Raw genomic sequence first — 24,824 nt, 5'->3', positions numbered from 1 at the left:
TATTTGCTCTCACAGGTCTGCCACTATCCAAATAAAGGCACTTGGTCCTTTACCCACGCATGTTCAATGCAGTGATGGCCGCTTTTATGGATTCTTCTTTCGCAGTGAGATCTAAAGCACAGAGAAACACCCCAAACAATTCTCAAACTAGGTTTGTCATTACTGTTTTTGCCGTCATCATAAATTCACTGACTTTCCTTCTGAAGAAAATGAAAAAAGTGATTAAAAATTATTTTTATTATTGTTGTTATTAAAATGATACTGTTTTACTACTATTACTATTAATATACTACTATTTTGTGTTATAAGAAGTCACATTTCAGAAACACGTTGAGATGATGCATCATTTTTGCTATTACTGTCATAAATTCAAACATTGAAGGATTAGACATAAATAACCACAAATTAATAATAAGTCAGCTTGCCGATGATACAACAATCTTTCTAAAAAATAAAGAACAAATTCCATTGGCCTTAGATAGAAGATCTTTTCTGATGCTTCTGGACTACGCCTGAACCTGGACAAATGTGAACTCGAGTATCCACAATTGTTCTCACTCTTCTTTGTACAATATACGTGTCAAAAATCTTGGAATTTGGCTAACTAAATGCATGGCTGATAGCGAAGAAAAGAATATTCAGAATACAACTGACAAATGCAAAAAAACCCCTAAACCATTGGCTACAGAGAGATTTAACTTTGTTTGGCAGGATAATGTTGACCAAGGTTGAATCTTTGTCCAGATTAATCTATCCAGTTTATTCCCTAGCCATCCCACCAAGGATTATAAAAGACATCAATAAGCTGAATTTTAATTTCATATGGAAAAATAAACATCATTATATCAGTAACAGGGACTTGATAAAAGACTATGAAGAGGGGGGTTTAAAAGCAATCGATTTTGAAATAATGAATGGCATCTTAAAGATTAATTGGCTCCGATCTTTTTTAAAAAATGATAATGAGATCTGGTTTTTGATACCATCTCTTATTTTCAACAAAGTTGGGGGGATCCAATTCCTTTTAGTATGTGATTTTGAAATTTCTAAACTGCCCATAAAACTCTCCAAATTTCATCAACAAGTTTTGTTAAATTGGAAATTAATGTTTAAACATAACTTTAGTCCCCACAACGTTCCACTGTGGAATAATAGGGTGATATTGAATCGGGGGAAATCTATGTTTGTGGAAGAATGGATGACAAAACAAATTTGGTCTGTGACACATATAATGGATGAAAATGGAGATACACTTGAATTAAACAGGTTTAATGAGAAATATGACATGAGTTGCTCATTCGAGCTGTACATAAAGGTTTCACAGAATATCCCAATAGTCCTAGTCAATACGACAAAGAACAATTTTTCAAATATACCGACTCCAAATTTACATAAAATTGAATTAGATGGTCTTGACTTGGTTAATGAAAAATGCAATAATCAGTTTCTGAGGAGGTATTTGGTTAACATCTTATATCCAGGTAGGACAAAACATACACTCATCTTTAAAGATTATAACAAATCTGAGATCTCGTTGATCAGAACCAAATATTTAAAATTTCCAATTCCCCCCAAATTTAAAGAAGTCCATTTTAGAACTACAAAAAACTATTTACCCCTCCAATGAATTTATGAGAGACAGATTTAAATTTGTGTTAGGCAACTGTTATATTTGTAAAACAACTTCGGAAACAACAGAGCACATGTTTTATGGGTGTGTGACAATCCAGAACTTATGGAAATCCCTCCATGTCCTAATATTGTCCCAGTATGGAAATATTGATATTTGGTCTTTTCAAAATATTCACATTGGAGTAATCCTTAAGGACAAAAATAGTGAGTTTTTAGTTAACAATCTCATTATTATAACAAAGTATTACATTCATAAATGCTGATATGCTAAATCCCCCCCTTCATGGGCTGCTCTTAAAAACGAACTCTCCCTGTTCTGTAAATCTCTGAAGCTAATAAATAAGCCCCAAGCAATCAAATTGCATAGATTTTTAGAAGAGTTTGATTTTTCTTAGCCCCTTATTTAAGTTATGTGTCTTGTTTATGGAACCTCACTTTTAGAGATTTTATGATCCCCCTTGTCTCCTTTATTTCTGTTCCTTGTTTTTCATTTTTTTTTCATTCTTTTTTATTGTTATTTATTTATTTATTTAATTTTTGTATTGGTTATTCATTTTTATTATATTATTATTATTATGTAGACGTGTGTGTATAAATGTGTGTGTTTGCATATGTATGTGCATATGTATGTATGTATGTTTACTTTCAGTCATTGTCGATTTCATTGATTTCATTGTGGTGTACCAACTGCACTGTGGCAATGATGTGTATTCCTCTGATTGGGAGAAAAGAAAACGGAGGTGCGATTCTGTTCTGAATGATTCAATATGTCGCTTGTCTCTTTGAGCTTGTCATTGTTATTGTTCTAAATAAAGTTCATTTAAAAAAAAAAGAAAAAAAAGCTGACGCACCATTTCCCACCCGATATAAAACTAAACATCATCGATACTGCTGCGCTCCCCCTGGCGGCCGGCGGAGGAACAGCAGCTGAAGACGGCAGCGCTAGTGGGTCGAGCTTCGTGTCGATTCGTCCTCCTCTTCGGTTTAATCATCCAACGACGCGCTGTTTGACCGAGAGAAAGGCTGAAGCGGCGCTGTCTCCGTGTAAATGGCGTCTAACGGTAAGAGAAACTGGTAAATCTGTCCGGTGTCTGGGCGTCGGAAGCGGTTAGCTAAAGATAGCATCACCTTCACCTGCCGGTGAACAGAGGACAGCTAGCGGCTAGCTGAAGTTTAAATGGCTCTCTGGGGGCGTGGCGTCCATCCTTTATTATCACATTTAATTCATGCAGGCCTTACGCCACCGTTTGTCCGGCTGCAGGACGCCTCACCGCCTAGCTTAGGTTAACTGAGTAATACCGGTGCCTGCTCCGGTCCGGTCCGGTTAGCTCGCCGTTAGCCCGGTTTTGCTGCTGACCCAGTTTCTGGTGGCTCACTGCGGTCTCGAGCAGGGAAACCGCTCCCCTTTGCCGATCCGCTGCTTTAACCTCTGGCCTCGGTTTATTAAAAGCACATCAGAGCGGAGACCGAGCAAAAACCAGCTCACCTACCTACACCGGACATCCAACTCAACACAAAATAATGAAAGACATTTCCTTATTCATTTTTTGGCATCTGTGGGCTGGATTATTAATACTGTGAGGTAAAGAGCCTGCGACAACACAGAACAGTCACATGGCTCCCTGTGAGGAAAGGTCCTGTTAACAAGAAGAACCCTGCGTTACAACCAGGATCAGGGAGGGGTAGCCATCTGCCTGATGGGGCTGAGGGCAGGGAGCAGCAGGCTGGGTGTTTGAACTGGAGGGTAACCGACTTTAACAGGGAGGACTTTGCTATTCCAGAAAAACACAAAACAGAATAAATAAACAGGTGTACATATTTCCAAACATATAGGCACAGGACACTCAAAGTTTAGAGTTATAAAAGTGCAACTGTATCTGTGTTTGATTGGATCACTGAACTCACAACACACACACTAGGGTACAATATCCTCGTCACTTTTCCATTTGTGTTGCCATTTTCATGCAGGGTCATGTTTTAAAGCTCTCTGCACACACAGATGAGACACAGAGATACTTCTGACCTGCACAGGAAGCTCTAAACTGCTGTAAACCGAATCATTAAACTGAGCTGCACTGCAGTAGCTTATCAGTGATAAGGGTGTTTATGTTTTTCACGGGGCGATCGTGGCTCAAAAGTTGGGAGTTCGCCTTGTAATCGGAAGGTTGCTGGTTCGAGCCCCGGCTCTGACAGTCTCGGTTGTTGTGTCCTTGGGCAAGACACTTCACCCGTTGCCTACTGGTGGTGGCCAGAGGGCCCGGTGGCGCCAGTGTTCGGCAGCCTTGCCTCTGTCAGTGCGCCCCAGGGTGGCTGTGGCTACAACGTAGCTTGCCATCACCAGTGTGTGAATGTGTGCGTGAATGGGTGGATGACTGGATGTGTAAAGCGCTATACAAATACAGGCCATTTACCATTATCATGTGATTTAGTGTAACTTACGGCTGACGTGTGTCATTAGGATACAGCTGCACAGTGACTTGACTGGGCGGCTCAGGACCCTCAGGGCTCGTTCATAACACCGAGCTGGGGGTAAGAGAGCAGAGATGAATAATAACAAATGATAAAATGCAGAGTGGTGTGAATGAAGAAGAAATGCTCAGTGCATCATGGGAAGCCTGTCGGTTCAGGGTCACCCGATCCAGCCCTAACTATGTCAAAAAACAAAAGTTTTAAGCATAATCTTAAAAGTAAGATTTCAGACAGATCTGACAAATTTGAATTCAGTGGATTTGGTGTCTGATGTGGTGTTTAATGTATTCATAAATAGTTTCACAGTGTTGGAAATCTGAAACACTTTAAATCCGTCTGTTTTTGTTAATTATGTTCGGTTTGGACAGATCTCCCGGATATGGATTAAATCTACTCCCAGACTGAAAGAGAATAAGTTTTAGTGCATGTCATGAAAACTGAGCCTAAGTATTGCTGTTTTTCATTTCTGGATGATAAAAAGCTGGCCTTCTTAAAAAGGGCTTTTACAGATAGAATATAGTTTATTAATTTAATAATTACCATTAAAATCTGTCTTATATAGTTACTGTTGAGTTTGAGTTTTATAGATTATGTCTGACACTGTTTGGATGTTTGATTGCTATCATTAAAATTATCTTCAATATTAACCCTCTCTGCTTTTTCTCCTCAGATTATTCCCAAACACCTAGCCAGGGGTGAGTTATGTAAATCATGTCTTTATTCATTCATGAAGGTTTCTGTCATTATTAATACTCGTCCAGAAAAATACATTTAGATTCTGAATTTGGGTTAAAACAAGAAAAGTAAGTCCTTGCATTTAACCGTGGAAATAATTTTGTTTTGTAAGTGAATGATAAAAAGTAGATTTGAAACGGTGTATTCTTGGTTGGTGTGTGCAGCTATCCATCCTATGGTGGAGGTGGCGGTGCTAGCCAGGGCTACGGTCAGTCGTCTGGCCCGGGTTACGGCCAGCAGGGCTACGGAGGCTACAGCCAGAGCGCGGACAGCAGCTCCAGCTCCTACAATCAGGGAGGCTATAGCGGCTACGGCCATCCTCAGTCAGGTAGAGGAAGCCCCAGCGTCCGCCCAAATCCACAGTCACTGTTTTCCAGTCACCTCTGAATCAGTTTCCTTTTCCCAGGTGGATACGGGTCTCCATCCTCCAACCAGGGCGGTGGCGGTGGTGGGTATGGTCACTCAAGTCAGTCCTACAGCTCCGGAGGCTATAACAGCAGCAACCAGCCATCCAGCATGAACTACAGCCAGCAGTCGTCATTCTCCGGGTACAGCCAGCAGCAGCAGCCTCCTCCTCCATCCTCTGCAGGGTACGCTCACGTTCACCTCGCCTTTAATTCACTGATTTCAGCCCCGTCTGCACAGGGGTAGTGTTTAGGAGCAACCACAAACCTCACTGACGTTACCTGCGGAAGTTTGGACTGGACTTCATTTTCATTTATATTTTGTTCCACAAGGACATGCAGACAGCATGTGTGAGAGAGGAGGATGCTGGGATAGCAGGAGATGGAGGCAGGTCGACTACTTTAGCGAACCTTCATAGAAGCAGTCAAAAAAAATAATAATTTAAAGGCCGCATTTGTCTTTAGTTTTAAATAATTTTGGAGTGCAGTTAGTTTTTGTTGTTTGATGGTGGTCAGAACACAGCTCCTGTAATAAAAATCAAATGTTCATACTGGTCCCTAACCCTAACCCTAACCCTAAGTACAACATAAGCCGAGCTCAGTCTCAGTAATTCAGTACTTATCTCTATGATACTAATCCTAATAAAGCAGGTGCTCTGTTTTTCATTATATTATAGGTCAGCCTAGAGGCCGAACTAGTTTAAATCCAGCCTCAAACATTCAGAAAATAAAACTTTAAAAAAGGCGACCATGCTTGATGCTCAACAGCCTGTACTGCAGTTTCATGTGAGTACAGCAGGGGGCGCTCCAGTTATAGGTGCAAACTTCCTCTGTGGCGAACTCAGCTCTCTGCTGATTGTCAGGTATACGTCCTTTGAAGCCAGCGTGGACTTGAAGACGGTGACCCTTTTAGCTAATTTCATCATACAAAGCCTCTTTTTAATTAGCTCAGGTGTGTTGACGTGCACGTGTCCGCTGCCACCTGAACTTCTCTTTACCCCTCTGTTACTGCAGAGGCCAAACATGTTTTCATTTTCATTATGTTCATTTTGAGGACATTCAGACATGTTCAAGTTTAGTAAATGTTTGTTCATTTACAGTCAAATCATTTTTGGCCCTTAGATGTAAAAGGCTAATGAGTAGCCGCCAAGTGAATGATTGAGATTACAGCATTGAACAAAATAATCAGGATTAAGGTTTTCACCATAATTGAGCAGCTGCAGTTTGAGTCTCTGATATGTGAGCTGCCATGTTGCTTTGTACTCTTTAAAACTTCCTGTTTTCTAACAGCTATGAAGGCAACTCGCCAGCTCCCGCCTACCAGCCACCGAGCAGCGGAGCGAGCGGAGGCGGTTACGGCAGCAGTGGAGGGCAGCCTAGTGGTAACTATGGGGGCAGCGGGAGCCACCCACAACCGTCTCAGCACGGAGGAGGTCACTACAACCAGCCGCCGAGCTACAACACCCCTCCTCCGCCGAGCTACAGCCAGCAGAGCCAGTACGGGCAGAGTGGCGGTGAGGGGTTGTTTAGTTGTTGATTACTGATTGAAAGCACATCAGTGTTTGGTCTGCTGAGGTTGGAACTTTCTCTCAGGATATGGAGGCGATAGCCCGCCGATAAGTGGAGGAGGAGGCGGAGGGTACGGTGGTCCTGATGGAGGTTACGGAGGTCAGGAAGGCCGTGGGGGCAGGGGCCGCGGTGGAGGTGGATTTGGAGGCCGCGGTGGTGGCGGATACGATCGTGGCTTTGACCGAGGCGGCCGAGGTGGTCCAAGAGGAAGAGGAGGCATGGGGTAGGTGCTATCAATCATTGACTTATGAGTCACAGAAGCTCAGGGCTGTGCTACATCTTAATGTCTCCACCCATCTGGGTTTACATGGAGCCGCACTACTTCTTTTTTTTCCTGTGAAAGAAAAGAAGTAGTGATCCATATTTACACCTCTGACCTCACCTGCTTGTAAGAGTATGTAATCCTCAGTGCTGTGAGAGATCCCGTGGAGCACCTCTCCACCCAGCCCAAAAAATGCTGAAGACCACATTGCTAAAGGTCCAGTGAGTCGACTTGTGGTTGAAAAGTGAAAGAGCCAAAGCTGTGAATCACCTCTGCAGACTCCTCAGACGATAAAACGGATTCAAACCCAGACCCTGCTGCTCTGAGGCCGCTGGACCACCTTACCACCAAATAAAAAAAACAAACATGAAATAGCCACAAAAAAGCAGTGTGTTCTGAAACATTACAGTACTCATAAGAACAGGTGAATTAAACTCATCTTTGAAGACAGAAGGTGGAGGCAGCGAGGAGAAAGTGGGACCTTAAACAGGCTTATTTCATCTGCCTGCAGGTGTTTTTTACACATTAAGAGCACAAAGGCAAAAGTTTTAAAAGCAAACATCTGTGCTGTGATATCAGCTCGTCCTTTAAAACAGAGGACGTCCACTCAGCTGGGTTTTCTTGGTTCGTGGTGGTTTGCGTTGTGGTCCGGTTGACTCTGTGCAGACCCGCCTGACAGTGTGATGAAGTTAAAAACAAACAAAAAAAATTTGGTCAAGAATGGATCAGTAAGCCAAAAATGATGAGAGGTTCACAGCCAGAACACAAAAACAACACTGCAGCCAAACTCGGTTTAATTTATTTTGAAAATCTGCGCTTCACTCAGAGGTTTTGTTAACTACAAAAAAGGGAAACCTGTGGCATCCAACATGGGTTGAAAGTACTGTTTCCTGTTCTGCTTAGTCAGTGCAAACACAACAGAATGATCGGTGCTATCTGATCAGAGAGGATGAAATAAATCTCACATACTGCCAATATATGTAATATTTGTTCATTATAAAAGTATTGATATTATTTCTATGGAGCTATAACGTCTGACAGGGTTCATTCAGTGTTTTGTGCCATTATGCACAACAGGTGGCACACCTGTGCATTCCAAAACAAATTCATAAATAATAAAGATACAGCTTGAGACAATAAATAAGGAAGCTATTATCAGCTGCCTCTTCAATAAGATCCTCATCATGTGGCTGAACTTCGTCTCGTCTCCGGCTCTGATGCCTCAGTGAGCTCGGCGTCGTGGCAGAATCTGGTTAGTGTGGACCTCCGTTTAAAAAAACAAAACAAAACAAGAACTCTCACCAGCTGCAGTCCAAGAGGGTGGAGTCAGGCGGAGGTGGAGTCAAATGTACTCCAAGCTTGTTCAAGTCTGTCCAGCTCTAACTCCAGAATGATGGTGACACACAGTAGTGATGCGGCCATCGAACTATCAACTGTGAAAACGCGAGCATGGCTATGTTTACAGTGCCAGCACTTTCAAAAATAAAAGCAAAGGAATTGTCTATGAATGCCGATGAGGCTGTAGTCTTGCATGGATGTGTTAGGGTTTTTTTAGGGTTAGGATAACCCTAAAGTATGGGACACACTGAAGATGCTGGGATGTGATTTAGATTGTTCATTTTCAATAGAATGATTGTCTTAATACCACTGACTCGATTCATCTATTCAAACCTTGGAAAAGAAAAGATGCAAATGTAAAAACGAAGGCTCAGCTATGATACAAATCAGAAACCACAACCATAAAAATTCCAAACAGCTCAGGAAAAACTGAATTCAATATCATTCATTCATTACACATCACTGTGAATTGTTGTTGGTTATTCTCTCAGCTCTGATCCAGCACTGACACTGGGAAAACTACGTGTTAGTAAAAGTTACAGGTGCACTAGCAGGATGCTGATAAAGGCTGTAATACGGCTAATGCACAAAAGAAAAGTGCACGGCCACGGGTAATTGGTGTTATTACCCAGAGGTCTGAATACTTGCAGAGGCCTCAGTGGTTTTGGGTGAAGCTGGATTAAAACAGCAGAAATGGATAATGGGTTGGAGCAAAGCTTTGTAAAGCCAATGAATTAAATGTACAGAACAAAGAACATCAGCACTGAATGCTTGAAGCTGTGAAGCATAAACCGGTAAGTTGATGTTTTTGTTCTTCTTACGAGGTTACGTAGTCTCTCGTTTTCTTCTTTGTGACCTCATGATGTTATAGCTGGACTCAGATAAACTAGTTTCCCATTCCATTGTGTATTTTCTCATCCATCGTGTACTTCCTGTACATCTCCTTCCACACTGGGTCATCTTGATATTCGCCACAGTGAGAATTAATCAGCTGATAAATCCATGTGCGGGTTTACAAATGACTTTGGGGTATTATCAGTTTTACGATGGATGAACATGTCAAAGAAAGATAATGGTATGTGTGTTGTCCCACATCTGTAGTTCAAAAATGCGATTCAGTTATAAATAATAAAGTATACAGTTACTTCAGAAAGTATTCAGACCCTTTGCACTCTTTTTGTTTTAAAATACATTTTTTATTTGTAATTAATACTTTGTCCATCCATCTATTTTCTGCTACTTACTTGGTCCAAGTCATTGACCGGCCATCTAACCAAAGATGCCCCCCCCCGTCACCACCTTGTTGTCATGGGGGAACACTAAGGTTTTCTGAAGCCAGCTAAGAGATATAATCTCTCTAGCATGTCCTGGATTTGTGACTGGGCCTCCTCAGCTCACACAGGAGGTGTCGGGATCACCTGACTCCTTTTAAATTGGAGGGCCGTTGGTTCTACTCTGAGCCCATCTCTCAAGGAGAGCCTGACAGCCCAGACAGCTGTCAGAGTAGGTTCATTTCCACCACGTATCCTTAATCTTATTGGTTTGGTCAGGACCCTCAGGCGAGAGCAGAAACGTAGATCGGTATCAGAAAATCGACAGTTTTACCTTCGCACTCAGCTCTGTCTTTACTGCAAAGACTGGTACTGCCTGTCCAGCAAATCTCCAAGACCATGGTTTCCCTTCACCATGGGTTCAACTTCAACACAAAAATGTGCCAATCTGAATACTCAGAATGTGCACGGCTAGTTAGATGTTTAAACCAGTAACATCCCTGCTGAAACTTTCTGAAGCGACTCTATGCGCCGTTTATAAAAGGTATAAAATAATTACCCAAGTAGACAAAGAAAGGTGGAAATGTAATCTCCAGGAAAGACAGATTGGCTTTAAAATGACACTACTGTGCATTAAATGTATGTAAGGAACACAGCGAGCCTTGCTCGTAAACTTCTGTACGCAGACTTAAACTCTGTACGGCGAGTTTTTCGTCTTTGCTTGTGTCTGAAATGTTTCTATAGAATAAAGTGTGACCTTCACTCTGCCTACAAACTAACACACCTCAGTATATCACCATCACCTGCCTTTTTCACCTGTTACCACCACCTTCCCCACCAGCCCTTGCAGGTTTACTGTACCATACTCTGCTTTAATCACTCTTTGAATCTTCTCCTAGGCTTTACCTTCTCTCCAGGCTGGCTTTCTGCTCTTAAGCCGTCATTTGGAAAATCACATTATGGGGAAGTCTACAGATTTAATAGTCTTCTAATAACTCAAGGATATATTACTTAAATACTAATCAGTCATTTTGGAGAAAAGTCTCAAACACTTGGGAATTGCTGCAATTTGTGTAAAGACAGGGTGTCTACGGGTCCTTAAAAAGACTTGAAACTCTAAAAACCCCTAAAGAAGAATGACATTTTCTTGAATTCAGTTAAGTGGGTCTCAAACATTTTAAAATCATGTCACTGAGACAGTTTCCAAGACACAAAGCTGCTATTTTGGCCTCCTCTGCATAATTAGGTAACAACAATGTGACCGCATCAATTTTTAGAAGCCGACGCTGTACCTGCAAGAGGGCATCAAATGATGTGTAATCTACTTGGTGAATAGCAGCTGATGGTTTGGTCTGCTTGAATCAGTGAAGATAAGTGGAAAGATATCAGCTGAAGAGAAAACGGGTGGGGTTGGGTTTGCTACACGCTTTTCCACTGGAGTGTTCTAACCGGCTTAGTTTTATAGAAAGGTATAAATATCAAAGTACTTTCACACGCTGGGTGAAAAAATTGTGCCTCATTCAGTTCGGTTTTATTTATATAATGCAGTTTAGAATGGCATGCATCTCATGGATAATTTTACCCTTTTAAATTGTTTCAAAGTATAATTTTTAGCTTTATTTTGTGTAAAAAGCATTGCAGACAGTAACTGTTTTATCTCAGGATAAAAATACATAAGTAGTTTAAGTTAAAGCCCAGTGAGACCCAGCCTCAGGCCTGAGCACGGTAGAGATGCAGAAGGCCCTGCTGTCCAACCTGCTCAATAATCGAAAAGGAAAGAAGGTCAAGCACACGTGAACAAGAATAAAAATACTTTTGGCTGTTAAAGCCTGTGGCTGAAAATGCTGATAGAGCAGTCTGTGCCGTGTTGTTCAGACTCGGGAATAAAAACAAATGAAAATTTGACCTGACTGTTCGCTTTGACCTGGTGTCAGTGTGTTTTCACTTTTGTGTTACTCAAAGTGGAATCTTTAAGGTCTGAAGGTCCTAAATTCAACTCGTTCATACCTGTAGACACCCTGTGTTGAGTGAATAAAATTTTTCCGAGACCTTTAAAAAAACAAACAAACAGCACCCACTAAGGGATCAGAGCTCTGATGTTTGGGTTTGTTAATTCTCTTATGATGAAATAAATGGAACTTGAAAGTTTTTACACCTTCTGGGTCAGAAATGCAAATTTCAGCTAACAGGGTTTGTACACTGGCCTCTTGTCCATGGGTTATATCAACATGCAGTAAGGAGTACATTTGGACAATGCCAGCGAAGAGGGGTGGGTTTAGCAAAGACGCTGTGAGAGTGAAGGTTAACCTCAGCCCATTGAGAGAAATCGCTGTCAGCTCCAGCCTTCAATGCGTGTCGTTTTCTCTTCCTCTTCATCAGAATGGGCGATCGTGGAGGATTCAATAAGTTTGGTGGTAAGTGACAAAAAACTTCAACACTTGAGTGAAAAGGTGTGTCAAAGCTAAAAGGGAGTAAACTCAAACTCTGGTACTTCAAATGTGGCTTGGGGAATAAAACTTGATTCTGTCTGAAAAACTGAAGAAAAATCAACTATTTAACAGTGAAGGTCAGGCTAATGTTAAGAGTTTTAATGTATACTGTCTCTAGCATGACTGTACAGATAATAACACCCATCGTGTTTTGTGTGTTTGACTTGAAATGTCCATCGGAGGGAGTTAAAACTGCATCATTAGCCCTTCCACTGCTCCTCTGGCACTTGGTGTTTGAATTTGAAGTGTGGATGGTGACAAACTCAGTGACTGAAGTGAGATAAGTGTTGCTTAATTTATCGTGTTGTGCAAACGTGACAAAGTGCGTTAAATGCATGAAATGACATTAATGGTTTTTAAGGCTTGGCTTGAAGACCTGTTGATGGATGTTTTGATTCTGTTGTACTTTCCACCAAACACGGTTGAAAGGTAAAAACTGGTTGGGTTGCACACACTGGGAATTTTTTTCACATGACTCTCACTCTGGAACTCACGGTGATGAAAACTGAAAATTCTTGGTTCAGTTGCAACTTTGGAATCCATTTGGAACAATAGAACAAGAGGCATGAATGCTTAGTCACACCCTCAGATCTGGGTTGATCATATAGAAAGGTGGGCATGCTTTTGCTTTGTTAAAGTAATTGCAAGTTATTTGTTTCAATTCAATTCAATTCAATTTTATTTATATAGCGCCAAATCACAACAAAAGTCGCCTCAAGGCGCTTTATATTGTACAGTAGATCGCACAATAATAAATACAGAGAAAACCCAACAATCATATGACCCCTATGAGCAAGCACTTTGGCGACAGTGGGAAGGAAAAACTCCCTTTTAACAGGAAGAAACCTCCGGCAGAACCAGGCTCAGGGAGGGGCGGGGCCATCTGCTGCGACTGGTTGGGGTGAAAGAAGGAAGACAGGATAAAGACATGCTGTGGAAGAGAGACAGAGATTAATAACAGATATGATTCGATGCAGAGAGGTCTATTAGCACATAGTGAGTGAGAAAGGTGACTGGAAAGGAAAATCTCAGTGCATCATGGGAATCCCCGGCAGCCTACGTCTATTGCAGCATAACTAAGGGAGGATTCAGGGTCACCTGGTCCAGCCCTAACTATATGCTTTAGCAAAAAGGAAAGTTTTAAGCCTAATCTTGAAAGTAGAGATAGTGTCTGTCTCCTGAATCCAAACTGGAAGCTGGTTCCACAGAAGAGGGGCCTGAAAACTGAAGGCTCTGCCTCCCATTCTACTTTTAAATACTCTAGGAACAACAAGTAGGCCTGCAGTGTGAGAGCCGAAGTGCTCTAATAGGGTGATATGGTACTACAAGGTCATTAAGATAAGATGGGGCCTGATTATTTAAGACCTTGTATGTGAGGAGCAGGATTTTGAATTCTGGATTTAACAGGAAGCCAATGAAGGAAGCCAAAACAGGAGAAATCTGCTCTCTCTTTCTAGTCCCTGTCAGGACTCTTGCTGCAGCATTTTGGATCAGCTGAAGGCTTTTCAGCGAGTTTTAGGACATCCTGATAATAAAGAATTACAGTAGTCCAGCCTGGAAGTAATAAATGCATGAACTAGTTTTTCAGCATCACTCTGAGACAGGATATTTCTAATTTTAGAGATGTTGCGCAAATGGAAGAAAGCAGTCTTACATATTTGTTTAATATGTGCGTTGAAGGACATGTCCTGGTCAAAAATGACTCCAAGGTTCCTCACAGCATTACTGGAGGCCAAGGTAATGCCATCCAGAGTAAGAATCTGCTTAGATACCATATTTCTAAGATTTTCAGGGCCGAGTACAATAACCTCAGTTTGATCTGAATTAAGAAGCAGAAAGTTAGCGGCCATCCAGGTCTTTATGTCTTTAAGACATTCCTGCAGTTTAACTAATTGGTCTGTGATACCTGGCTTCATGGACAGATAGAGCTGCGTGTCATCTGCATAGCAGTGAAAATTTATGCTATGTCTTCTAATGATGCTGCCTAAGGTAAGCATGTATAATGTAAACAGAATTGGTCCTAGCACTGAACCCTGTGGAACACCATAATTGACCTTAGTGTGTGAAGAGGACTCTCCATTTACTTGAACAAATTGGAGTCTATTAGATAGATATGATACATATGTTAGATATGTTTACAGTAGGAAAGTCCATATCTAAATTCTTACCACTGCATCCGAGAATATGCTCATTCAGGCTGAAGAGGGTTTTGCTTTTGTTCTTTTGTGATCGTAAAGAGATTAAGTAGTAATGGCGGTAACTTGATGCATTCCACTGTAGTTCTTCTACATGTCTGAGTATATTCTCAGTCATCCAGTCACGGTAGTTTTGAGAACTCGAAAAGAAGGTGACTGGACTTCTTTGGGTTTGCAAAGACGTTTCACCTCCCATCCAGGAGGTGAAACTCCCTTCAGTTCTAGAAACAAGAGCTGGAGAGTCCCAGGTACTTAACCCACAGTGGGGTACCTTTTGAGAATGTCAAATTTTACATTTTAGACCAAGATGAACGTTGGTTTGAAAGAGGCCATCTATGCCCACTGTGAGCACTGCAATGGTCAGTAGTGGGAACTGAAGAAGCCTTTTGGATGAGAGGTGAAACGTCTTCACAAACCCAAAGAAGTCCAGTCATCATCTTTTTTTCAAGCTTTCCAAACTGTTTGGACAATATTTCTTGAAGGAAATGTTTTCAGTTGTTTACAATCCTGCTCATAAGAAGCACAAAATGATACGGATTGGAGAGTTTATATAAATGTGGGCTTTATTTAAATTCCCAAATTATTTTAGTTAAAATTTACAGGCAGCACGCACAACAAGGTTCTAGCAATAAATGGTGTTTACCCCGCATAGCCACTGTGTCTGTATTGGTGTCATTCAAAGATTACCACTCCAAGGCCAGCAGGATTGGGAGGCAGCATAACAGCTGCAGAAAAAGCAAAAGTGCGCTGATTGAAAGGTGTGAAGTTTTCATTAGAGACATTGTGAGAGCAAAACTGCGTTCAAAGAATCCCTTGCAAAAATCTCTGGGTAACTGCAAAGATGCCGGACGTTCTGCCCATCAATTATCTGCTTTAAATCAGCTGAACCTGAAAGTATGAAAAGTTTTCACATTTCTAGTCATTCGTTACTGGTTTTACTGGTGATTCTGTGATTCGGGGGCTATTACAAAAACATTGCAGGAGGAGGTTCAAATAATTCTGAACAGAAATCTGTGGGAGCCTTCTGGATGGTCAGATATGGCGGTGGGCCACCCCTCCCACCATAGAGCCAATCAGAGTGTTGACTGTATCACTACTCTGGACTGAGCCAATCAAGAAGCTTTTCAAACATCAATCTGTGGTCAGACTTATAAAACCTTTTGAATAATTCAATTGGTAATAGTATTTTTTGGAAAAGTTAGGGCTCTTATTTATTCAGATAGGAACTTCAAAATAATTTTGGCAAGACTTGCTTCTAGGATGAGTGAGTTTGTTTGTTTGTTTTAAATCCTGACCATTAGATTGACGTTACAGCACCTTTTTTGATTGTTTCAGTAGGGCTTGGCCTTGTTTGCCCAAACTACTTGGAGATGTGACCGGGATTCCTGCAAATGGTGAGACCCTGTTGTAGAAGGGCTGTAGTAATCTAATACATAATTACTTAACCCGAACTTTCTTTAAAGATTGTTGAGTAGTTTATCGTAGGGTTTTATCTCCCAGGCTCTGATTCTGCACCGTCCTCGGTGTGGATGGGATCGAATACCAACGTCTGCCGGCCTTTCTGCAGAAAACTTTGGAATCCATTTGGAACAATAGAACAAGAGGCACGAATGCTTAGTCTCACCCTCAGATGTGGGTTGATCATATAGAAAGGTGGGCGTGCTTTAGTATAATTAAAATAATTTAAGTGTTTAGTGTAGGAAAGTCCATATCTCAATTCTCACCATTGCATCTGAGAATAGATGCTCATATTCAGGTTTCTGGTTTTGGTCCGTTCTGATTCTTCCAGTTTTCTCATTGCTGGAGTGGGACGTCTCCACAACAACACAAACATCACAAAAACCAACAAGGGCGCATGGTTTCTAATGAAAAATCTTCAGTTTAGCTGCAATATAAAGTTTTTATTGTGCTTATGTGGAACAAATGTAATAGAAAAAAATGTTTGTATTTGAATTATTGAAAGAAATAAAAGGGCATAAAGTCATTGAGCCCTGTTAGGGTTGGGCATTAACTTAAGGTTTTCCATCCAGCCAATAAAAGTTCAGCTATCTGCGACTACTGATATAATTGTGGAGAGGGTGGTGTCTAGTTTCCTGATTATTTCCTCATTAAATTCTCAGGGAGTCAATGCCAGATGCTCCACCCTAACCTATAGTTGTTTAACGTCAAAGATAGTTGAAAATGAGCTCAGTGAAAAATAAACTGGAAACTGAAATCTTGATTTTTAGCTTGGGACACTGATGCCTGCTCATGTTAGTTACGGATCAGATGTTGTTTAAAAATTTATTTTCTATTTTGGTTTCCTCAGTGAGTTGTGTCCAAAGACTGGTTCTCCTTGTTTGCACAGTCACAGACTAGAACAATATATTAAAAAAAAGCCCATATGGACACGAGCAGATCTGCTCCTGCAGGCGGTTTGCCTTCGGTGTCCGATAACCAGTCCTGTGTTTCTTTAAAGAGGGAGCATTGAGCCCAATTTCCTTTCAGAAAAGTGACGGGACCTGATGCACTGAAGCACTTCGTAAGGTGTTTGAGGTAATGTCTGAAAACCTGCACAGGTGAAGATGGTTTTCTGAGCGGGTTCAATTGTCAGAATGGCAAACATGGCGTTCGTGTTCCCAGGACATGTTTGAGCAGTTTGCAAGAATCCTTTGTTGAGCTGTGGGAAAACTGAAGTATCCAATGGGATCAATTAATGACATGTAGGGCTGTTCCATAGAAATTAAAACAATTGTGTTTCAGTGTGTTTGACTGGTTCAATGATTCTGTAATGTTGGTGTTAAAGAAAATGCTTCAACATGACTGCAGCAATTCTTAAAAAAACCAACATGTAAACAAACCACCTATAAGGCTCTTTCCAAAGAGTCTGCGTGTTCTCGTTGGAGAAGAAAAGGACCAAAGCCAATGCACAGCAATAGCTACCAGGCAGTATCTCAATAATGTGGGGAGTTATGTTTTTTTACACTTGTTCCTGGGACTTGGAGCCACTCGCTGACCTCAGTGGAGTGTGATAATGATAACGGTGAAGCGAATGAGCCGAGACAGGAAAAACGTTTAGACAGATAAACCTAAAGAGAGTTTGATAGTAGTGCTGGATATACCTGTGGGGATGAGGTGTGCATGAAATGAATTAACTATTAGTTAGACCATTGTTTGTGTGTGATGTAACAGCTGACCTTTTCCACACCTAACATCTGTTTGTTTTTGTCCTTAAGGACCAAGAGAACCAGGACCCGGCTTCAGTAAGTGTTTCCTGTTTTCTTTGTTCAGCTACCAACAAAAGCCAAAACTCAGGACATTTTTCAGTCGTTGGTGTGATGTCAGTCTGAGAGATGTACTAAAGCCAATAAATTCAGAAGCAACGACTACAAATATTTCCTCCTATGCCAAGAATTTACCAAGACATGATTCTCTTGGCTTTATAATTGGCAGACATTTTTCACTTTGTTTTTGTTTTCTTCCAATAAACATTTACTGAGTACTTTTAGAGACACTTCTAGAGAATTAACCCTTTTGGTAGTTCCCCGTCCTCGAGAGCTGCAGTCCTGCAGCTTTTAGATGCGTCCTTGTTCCGAAACCCCTGAATCAAATTAAAGGCTTGTTGCCAGGCCTTTGCCAAATTTGATGGCATGCTGCAGAGGTAATTCAACAATTTTATTCGCCTGTGTTGGAGTAGAGATGCATGTAAAAGCTCCAGGACAGTAGCTCTCAAGAACACCCCTGCTTTACACCATTGTTACTGCTTGAATTACATCACTTTATATGATTTTCTAACAGTGCAGGACCAGGATAACTCTGATAACAACACCATCTTTGTGCAAGGCCTGGGAGACGACTACACTGTTGAATCAGTGGCTGACTTTTTTAAGCAGATTGGGATCATTAAGGTAACATATTGATTTGTGTTTGGTCAGTAATAAATAAAGCATTTATCTGGATATGTCATGTATAGATGGCTTTAATGACTGGTTAAAAAGGTAAAGTAGCTTCGGCTTGACCGTGATTATGAAGTTTAACAAAACCTGGAATGTTTTCTTTCTTGGTTCCCTGATCGTGTTGGCTCATCATAAAATCTTATGTTGCACTTCAGAAAAAGACGAAGAATTTCATCATTTGGAATCTAAATTAATTTCTATCCTTTAGTCTGATTTCCATGGTAACACACAGCACCTGAACTGTTGTGCTGTTTCACAGTTGTGGTCCATGGACTTTCATCCTTTTTCTTCTGTCCTCTTAGGTAAACAAGAAGACAGGCCTGCCCATGATCAACCTGTACACAGACAGAGAGACGGGGAAGCTGAAGGGGGAGGCCACGGTCTCCTTCGATGACCCCCCCTCAGCTAAAGCTGCCATCGAGTGGTTCGATGGTGAGTTATTAACTCTGAGCTTTGGCTTCCCCACTGTTTGAGTTTCTATTGGTGGTTTAAGTGGTTTTATACAGTTTGTGTCTGGAAACTAGGCTTTGATGGAACTGACTGCTAAAGTATAAGACAAATAAGGATTATGTTGAAGTGTAACTCATGCAAAGCTACTGTTGGAAAGTCCAAGAATATGGAGCTAGAAATGAGCATTGATTTCATACCTCATATCTGATCCTTTGGTATTCATCGCTTCACTCCAGGTAAAGACTTCAATGGAAACCCAATCAAGGTGTCCTTTGCCACACGCAGAGCTGACTTTGGAGGCCGAGGAGGCATGAGGGGAGGTCGAGGGCGAGGAGGCGAGTCACTTTCTTTTTACTTTATTTTTATAAAGTGAAAAATTATAACCTTGTAAACAGCAGTCGTACCACACGGTGCACTTCACAGGTGAGCTTTGAGTCTCGTGCTGTAACAAAAATGCTCGTTTACTGTTTGCAGCGAATTAAAAAGCTTCAGCCTCGCACTGAACCATCAGTCGCGTGTCCCGCTGACAGATGCTGTGGCGTTTTCTTCTGTGCAGGTCCGATGGGCCGTGGAGGGTTTGGAGGCGGTCGAGGTGGAGGTTTCCCAGGAGGCAACGGTGGCAATGGAGGGGGAGGAGGCGGTGCCAGTGGTGGAGGAGGGCAGCAGCGAGCCGGAGATTGGAAGTGTTCAAACCCGTGAGTTTTGATGACTCCTCTATGACAATAAATTGGAATTAAAAACACAACAAAAACATCTTGTACAATGATTGCTTAAAACATGATGCCAGATTTTTTAGTTTTGCTCAGTCTTACCTTTTTTTAATGTAGTAATCTTTTTACGGATCTGTTAACAACATATAACATTTTTTCTAAAGTCATCCTTTCTTCTCTTCAGTAACTGTGGGAACTTAAACTTCTCCTGGCGTAACGAGTGTAACCAGTGCAAAGCTCCGAAAGCTGAAGATGCTGGTGGGATGCCCCCCATGGAGCGAGGTTAGATACACGTGGATAAATATTAGAAAAAAATAAATAAATAGGTGAACATTTGTTGACTCACAGAGTTTACTTAAAAAAAGGCTTTACGTGTTTAACCGGTCGGAGCGGGCACGCTCTGTTTTGCGTAACTATTTCTAAATCCCTGCAGAACTGCAACCACATAAGCTAGCACAATAATTTTTTTTGCATATGAAACCGGAGGAGTTGTACTTACATCTTATGCCATCAGCTTGTCCTAACTCACGGTTTCCTTTCACACATAGCTTTGCAAAAATAGCATAAAAAGCGCTTGCAGCAACAAAAACATTATATTCCAGAAACGCGCTTTGCCGATCCGATCAGCTGTTCATAACACTTCCTATGTTGGAATAGACGTCAGTGCGAGCTATCGCATGTCCACCATTACTTGCCTGAAACCGGAAGTGACGTCATTTTCATGGAAAATTTAGTTTTTTACCTTTGGGGCCTTATAAGCCTGTACTGGTGTTTTTAAAAGTCATGTTTGACTTTATGGTTTTCTGAATAGTTTCTGGGATGCTTAGAAGTCAAATTGTACTGCTGGACATTTATTTTGATGCACATGCTGTTTTCTTTGCAAATTTGCATTATAATATATTTTTTTTTGTTTTTCCTGCAGTATATAAAAATTAGTGTATCTCAAAAATAAAACAAAATAAAACTATGAAGACACTCAAAATAAGTTTCCTGTTGTTAGAAACTATTTTGTGCAACTTTTTTGTATTTACAGTTTTGAGGGATAAGCCTGTAAAATTTCTCTAAGTAGAAATATATGTAAAAAACAAAACAAAAAACATTTTCAATTTTTGTAGTTTATTGCACTTTTTTGCAATTTATGTAGTTATTATGGACTTAATGCATATATATTATTAAAATTTGGGCTGTAACGGTTGTATTGATATATAGCAACTTGAAATGCTCCCACAAATGGCACTACAGCATGTAAAATGTAAAGATAAGCTCTGGCGGACTTTGTTCTATGGTAGGTCTTAAAGGGTTAAGGTCAAAACATGCATTAAATAAATAAAAATACATGTAGTTATTATTAAAGTGTGTAGTTGTTACTGTTTCTGCTTCATCCACGCTGTCACGAACGCCAAACAGCGGAAGCAGAATTTTCCAAGTGAACTGACCTGACTTCCTGTCACAGATCACAGTTTTGAAATAACTTTCACGATACCCTAAAAGTTCACTTCAGTTAAATTCCATTCACTGTTATTTATATGAATCACAATAATGGTTCTCTCAAGGCGCTTTATTGTTTGAGGTAGACCCTACAATAATACAAAGAAACCGAGAAAACGCCAACAGTCATATGACCGCCTGTGAACAAGCGCTTTGGTGACAGTGGGAAGGAGAAACTCCCTTTTAACAGGAAGAAACCTCAAGAGAGAACCAGGCTCAGGGAGGGGCGGCCGGTTGTGGGGAGGGGAGGAAGATAGTACAGAAGAAGAGAATTAAGAGAAAACGCCAACAGTCACGTGGAGGTAACTTTACTTCCTGCCGACCAAACGCTGTTCGATCAGCTGGTTTTTAAGTGAGGCGCTGTTTGGGTATCACTGTCTGCGAGTCTCAGACTGATGTTTCCTGTAATATCACAGTTTCAGTTCGTGCCTCAGTTGTTTTACACTCAGAGGATGAACAACAGAAATGTGATCACATCGATCAGATCACGAACAAAAAGAGCACGTGCAGACTTTTATTATGGAGTGAGAAAGCTGAACATGTTGTTATCTTTTGTGTTGTTCAGTCGTTCTAAGTGTTTGTTTTCAGTCTGACTGAAACAGAAGCTGACAGCGTGCCCTCTGACCCCAACGTTCGCCCGGCCGGCTGGTTTGTTTTTCTGGAGTTCGTCCTAAAGCCTTTGTCTCGGCTGCTTTCAGGATGTGCTCTGTGTACACTTCTAATGCTTGTGTGTTTAGCTGTGGGAGCTTTCTGTGGTTTAGCCACAACATTCAGGTTCAACCTGAAACTGATTTGTTGAAATCAACAGCACACCTGTAGTTTACCTGATCAAAGAGAAGAGCACACAGACATGTGTCTGCTCATTTTTATTTTTTATGTATTTCTTTCTGCAGTTAGATATGTGATAGATGTTCAGGCTGTAGATTAAATCACGTTTTATTTCATGTCATTGTTTGATGATATAAAATCTACTGAGTCTACTCTCTGAGCTCTACTGATGGTTGAAATGAGCGATGACGGAGGCCTGAACAAGTGAACATGCGTGAGCATCAGTATTTATCTCACGTAGGTCATGTTGGTGAGATAATCTTGAACTATTTCATAAATGTGGCTGAAGAACACATGCTTGCAGTGGAGCGTAGCTGCTTATCGTCATTTCTGGAAAGAAAAGTTAGTCAGATTACAAAAGCACAAAGAATGAGGATTCAGATGACGTAAACTCCTCCCTGAGATAACTGATCTCCACATGAGGCGGCTGCAGGACAAAAATGTCTTCTAATTCCAGTAGTTGTTACATTTGGAAGTGGTGTGTTTGTGACTTGAAAACAAGTTTACATTTGGTAATTTTAAAGTTTTCTCGTCATGATTTTAATGATGAGCACATCCTGGCAGACTCTGGCGACTACGTTTCATCATCTGCATCAGGATGATCGACTTGTACTGTGCGATTGCGTAGTTATGATAACTTTGTAACACGCAGGCACACAGTCAGACTTATGTGCTCAAACACACACACAGCAAGAATCAGAATACTTTATTAATCCTTAAAGAAATTATGTAAAAATACTGAGTAAGGAGAAAAAAGCAGGAGCAACTGAAACAACCTGCAGCTGCCGGATGACGCATGCAAATGTATTCTGTGATGCACGAATGGTTAGAGAAAAGCTAACCTATTTTTTAAAAAAAGAGTTTTTAGCAGTCGTTTAAAACAAGCTGCAGATTCAGCCGAGGGAAGCTGCTCCAAAGTTTAGGAGCTTCCTGATTCAACAAAGAACGAGGAACCGTTAAAACTCTGATGGTAGGATCTGAGCAGCCTGGCCACGCTCTGACCTTCTGATCTGAGTTGTAAATGTAACTAGTGATATTTGAAAAAGGGGAATTTCATAATTCATAGTTTATCTAAGATGAAGAAGGGAAGAAGAAGAACAGGGTGACCTGTGAATGTTTAAGACCTCTCCGGAGGATAAACTTGTAGCTGTGAGGTTAATATTTCAGCATATTTTACTTTACTGTAGGTTTACATTAGAGTAAAAGATTGCAGATATTGAATTAGTAATTATGGAAATTTAATTAATTATTGAATTAAATCTTAACAAACGGAGTGCGGTTTATGAAGGAATCCTTCTGCTCTGTAGTGGTTTACTCTGGTTTCCTGTAATCACCTGTATTTGTACAGCAGAGAAACATTTCAGTTATGTGAGTCATGCATTCCCGCTCACCTCATTTGTTTCCTGGCAGGAGGTTATGGAGGAGGCGGAGACCGCAGAGGGGGGTTTGATCGGGGTGGCTTCAGGGGCCGTGGCAGCGACCGTGGCGGCGGAGGCTTCAGAGGAGGCCGTGGAGGCGAGCGGGGAGGATTCGGCCCCGGCAAGATGGACGTGAGGTGAGCAACAAGATGGACGGCAGCTCTGTGAAGCGGCGTGCTGCGTACGTCAAGTGTTTTATGGTTATTCATTTGGAAATCAATGAGTAATCATGACAGTTAACTCCTGGCCTCACAGATGTTTCCAGTATCAGTGGAGTCAACAACACCTGCAAACACCTGCACGTAGGACAGACAGCTGGAGAACTGCTTTAAATATATATAGACACACACACGTGGGAAAACAGATGTCATCTATCATAAACTCTAATTTTACTCACAGCAGAACATTGAAAACACAGCAGATGTTCAAAGTGAAATGAACCATTTAAATAAAATCTGAGCTCATTTTGCATTTGAACAGTTGGGACAGGCTCCTGTTTCCCAGTCTGCAGGTTCCTCTCTTCTTTTGCATGGAGCACATGCTGCTCTGAAGCCTGTTTGTACCGTTCAGCACTGATGGAGCCTTTCCAGATGTGCCAGCTGTCAGTCCCACGGGCACTTTTAGCCTGATTTGGAGTGTTTTGACTGTAAATACACGAGAAACAGGTTTCAGAGGGTAAGATTTGGTCCCACTGATCAGATTTTTTAAAATTAATTTCATTTAAAAATCTGTTTTGTTGATTTTGAAATCATTTATTTATTTCTTAGTCTGAGTATTGACCTGTTGAAGTCCAAGTTCAGCAGTGCTGCTGTGGTTTGTGTTGACTTGGAGAAACTCGACCGTTGGCTGGAAACTGCTCTGATGTTTTATGTCTTTGTGTTTGGTTTCCAGGGGCGACCGCAGGCAGGAGCGGCGGGGCCGTCCCTATTAGACCATCCCGGCTGCTCGCCATGACGACCAATGTGTGCACAGGTGTCCGTACCGGACACAGCCCACCCCCTCACCTTTTATATCACTCCTTGTTTGACATGTGACTCTCCCTGTGTTAGTGTTAGCTGTCGTGATTCATCCACACTGTCTGCTCAGCGGGGCGTCGTTTACCAAAACAAGCTTCAAATCGACATTTTAATCGATCCGATTTTATATCTGCCCGACTCTCCGGGATCATCACCGGACACCGCTCTGTTCCAGCTCCACGCTTTCACTCTGTCAGAGTAGCTTTGCATGATTCCCAGCTCAAAATATTTATGTCTCAGATTTGAATAAAGATCATCAGCTGGCGTCACTATCTGTCCAGAATTTCACAAATTTGCGGGATTTTCAGAGAAACGTGTGCTCAAAGCGAGCAGATTCAGAGCCGTTACCGGTGTTTTGATCCCTGCTGATGAACGCGCACCTCCTTCTGATGTTCGCCAGGGTCAGTGAGCGACGTACGACCGCTGAGAGCGTTCGGGATCAAGAGGCACAGATGCCACACCTGCCCGCTGATGCCAGCTCATTCTGATCATGGCCAGTGTGCGATGTAAATGAAGCCCCGGCTCTACAGCTGTGTTTAAGAACTTTTTACTATTTATTATTGGTGTTTTTGTATCGTGCTCGTGCTGCTTTTCCAAATGAAAGTGTTGACCAAG

The 24,824-nt window shown here is 41.5% G+C and overlaps 2 protein-coding genes across 2 annotated transcripts in view; one reads left to right on the top strand and one right to left on the bottom strand.

Moving 5' to 3' along the window:
• LOC116314293 overlaps positions 1 to 2,569 on the bottom strand; it is a 7,138-nt gene extending 4,569 nt beyond the window's left edge. Inside the window, exons 1-2 of the mRNA XM_039610829.1 lie at positions 2,484 to 2,569; positions 14 to 111 (exon numbers count right to left, since the gene is read on the bottom strand). The gene's annotated coding sequence lies outside the window, so the exon portion shown is untranslated. The remainder of the gene's footprint in view (positions 1 to 13; positions 112 to 2,483) is intronic.
• fus (FUS RNA binding protein) lies at positions 2,557 to 24,824 on the top strand. The gene is made up of 15 exons (XM_031732259.2): positions 2,557 to 2,693; positions 4,772 to 4,796; positions 5,001 to 5,164; positions 5,243 to 5,426; positions 6,531 to 6,754; positions 6,834 to 7,032; positions 12,060 to 12,094; positions 17,580 to 17,606; positions 18,142 to 18,251; positions 18,602 to 18,731; positions 18,986 to 19,084; positions 19,306 to 19,444; positions 19,644 to 19,741; positions 23,186 to 23,330; positions 24,085 to 24,824. Exons 1-15 carry the CDS (start codon positions 2,681 to 2,683, stop codon positions 24,122 to 24,124), a joined length of 1,632 nt encoding a protein of 543 aa, XP_031588119.1. The 5' UTR covers positions 2,557 to 2,680; the 3' UTR covers positions 24,125 to 24,824.

Source organism: Oreochromis aureus, linkage group 4 (genome assembly GCF_013358895.1).
Source record: "Oreochromis aureus strain Israel breed Guangdong linkage group 4, ZZ_aureus, whole genome shotgun sequence".
NCBI lineage: Eukaryota > Metazoa > Chordata > Actinopteri > Cichliformes > Cichlidae > Oreochromis > Oreochromis aureus.
This window is presented reverse-complemented; position numbering and strand designations above follow the sequence as displayed.

Excerpts from the sequence above, each read along its gene's own strand:
- fus (XM_031732259.2), top strand. Across the intron at positions 4,797-5,000 it reads TCCCAAACACCTAGCCAGGG|CTATCCATCCTATGGTGGAG; the intron begins GTGAGTTATGTA and ends TGGTGTGTGCAG. Across the intron at positions 5,427-6,530 it reads CCTCCTCCATCCTCTGCAGG|CTATGAAGGCAACTCGCCAG; the intron begins GTACGCTCACGT and ends GTTTTCTAACAG.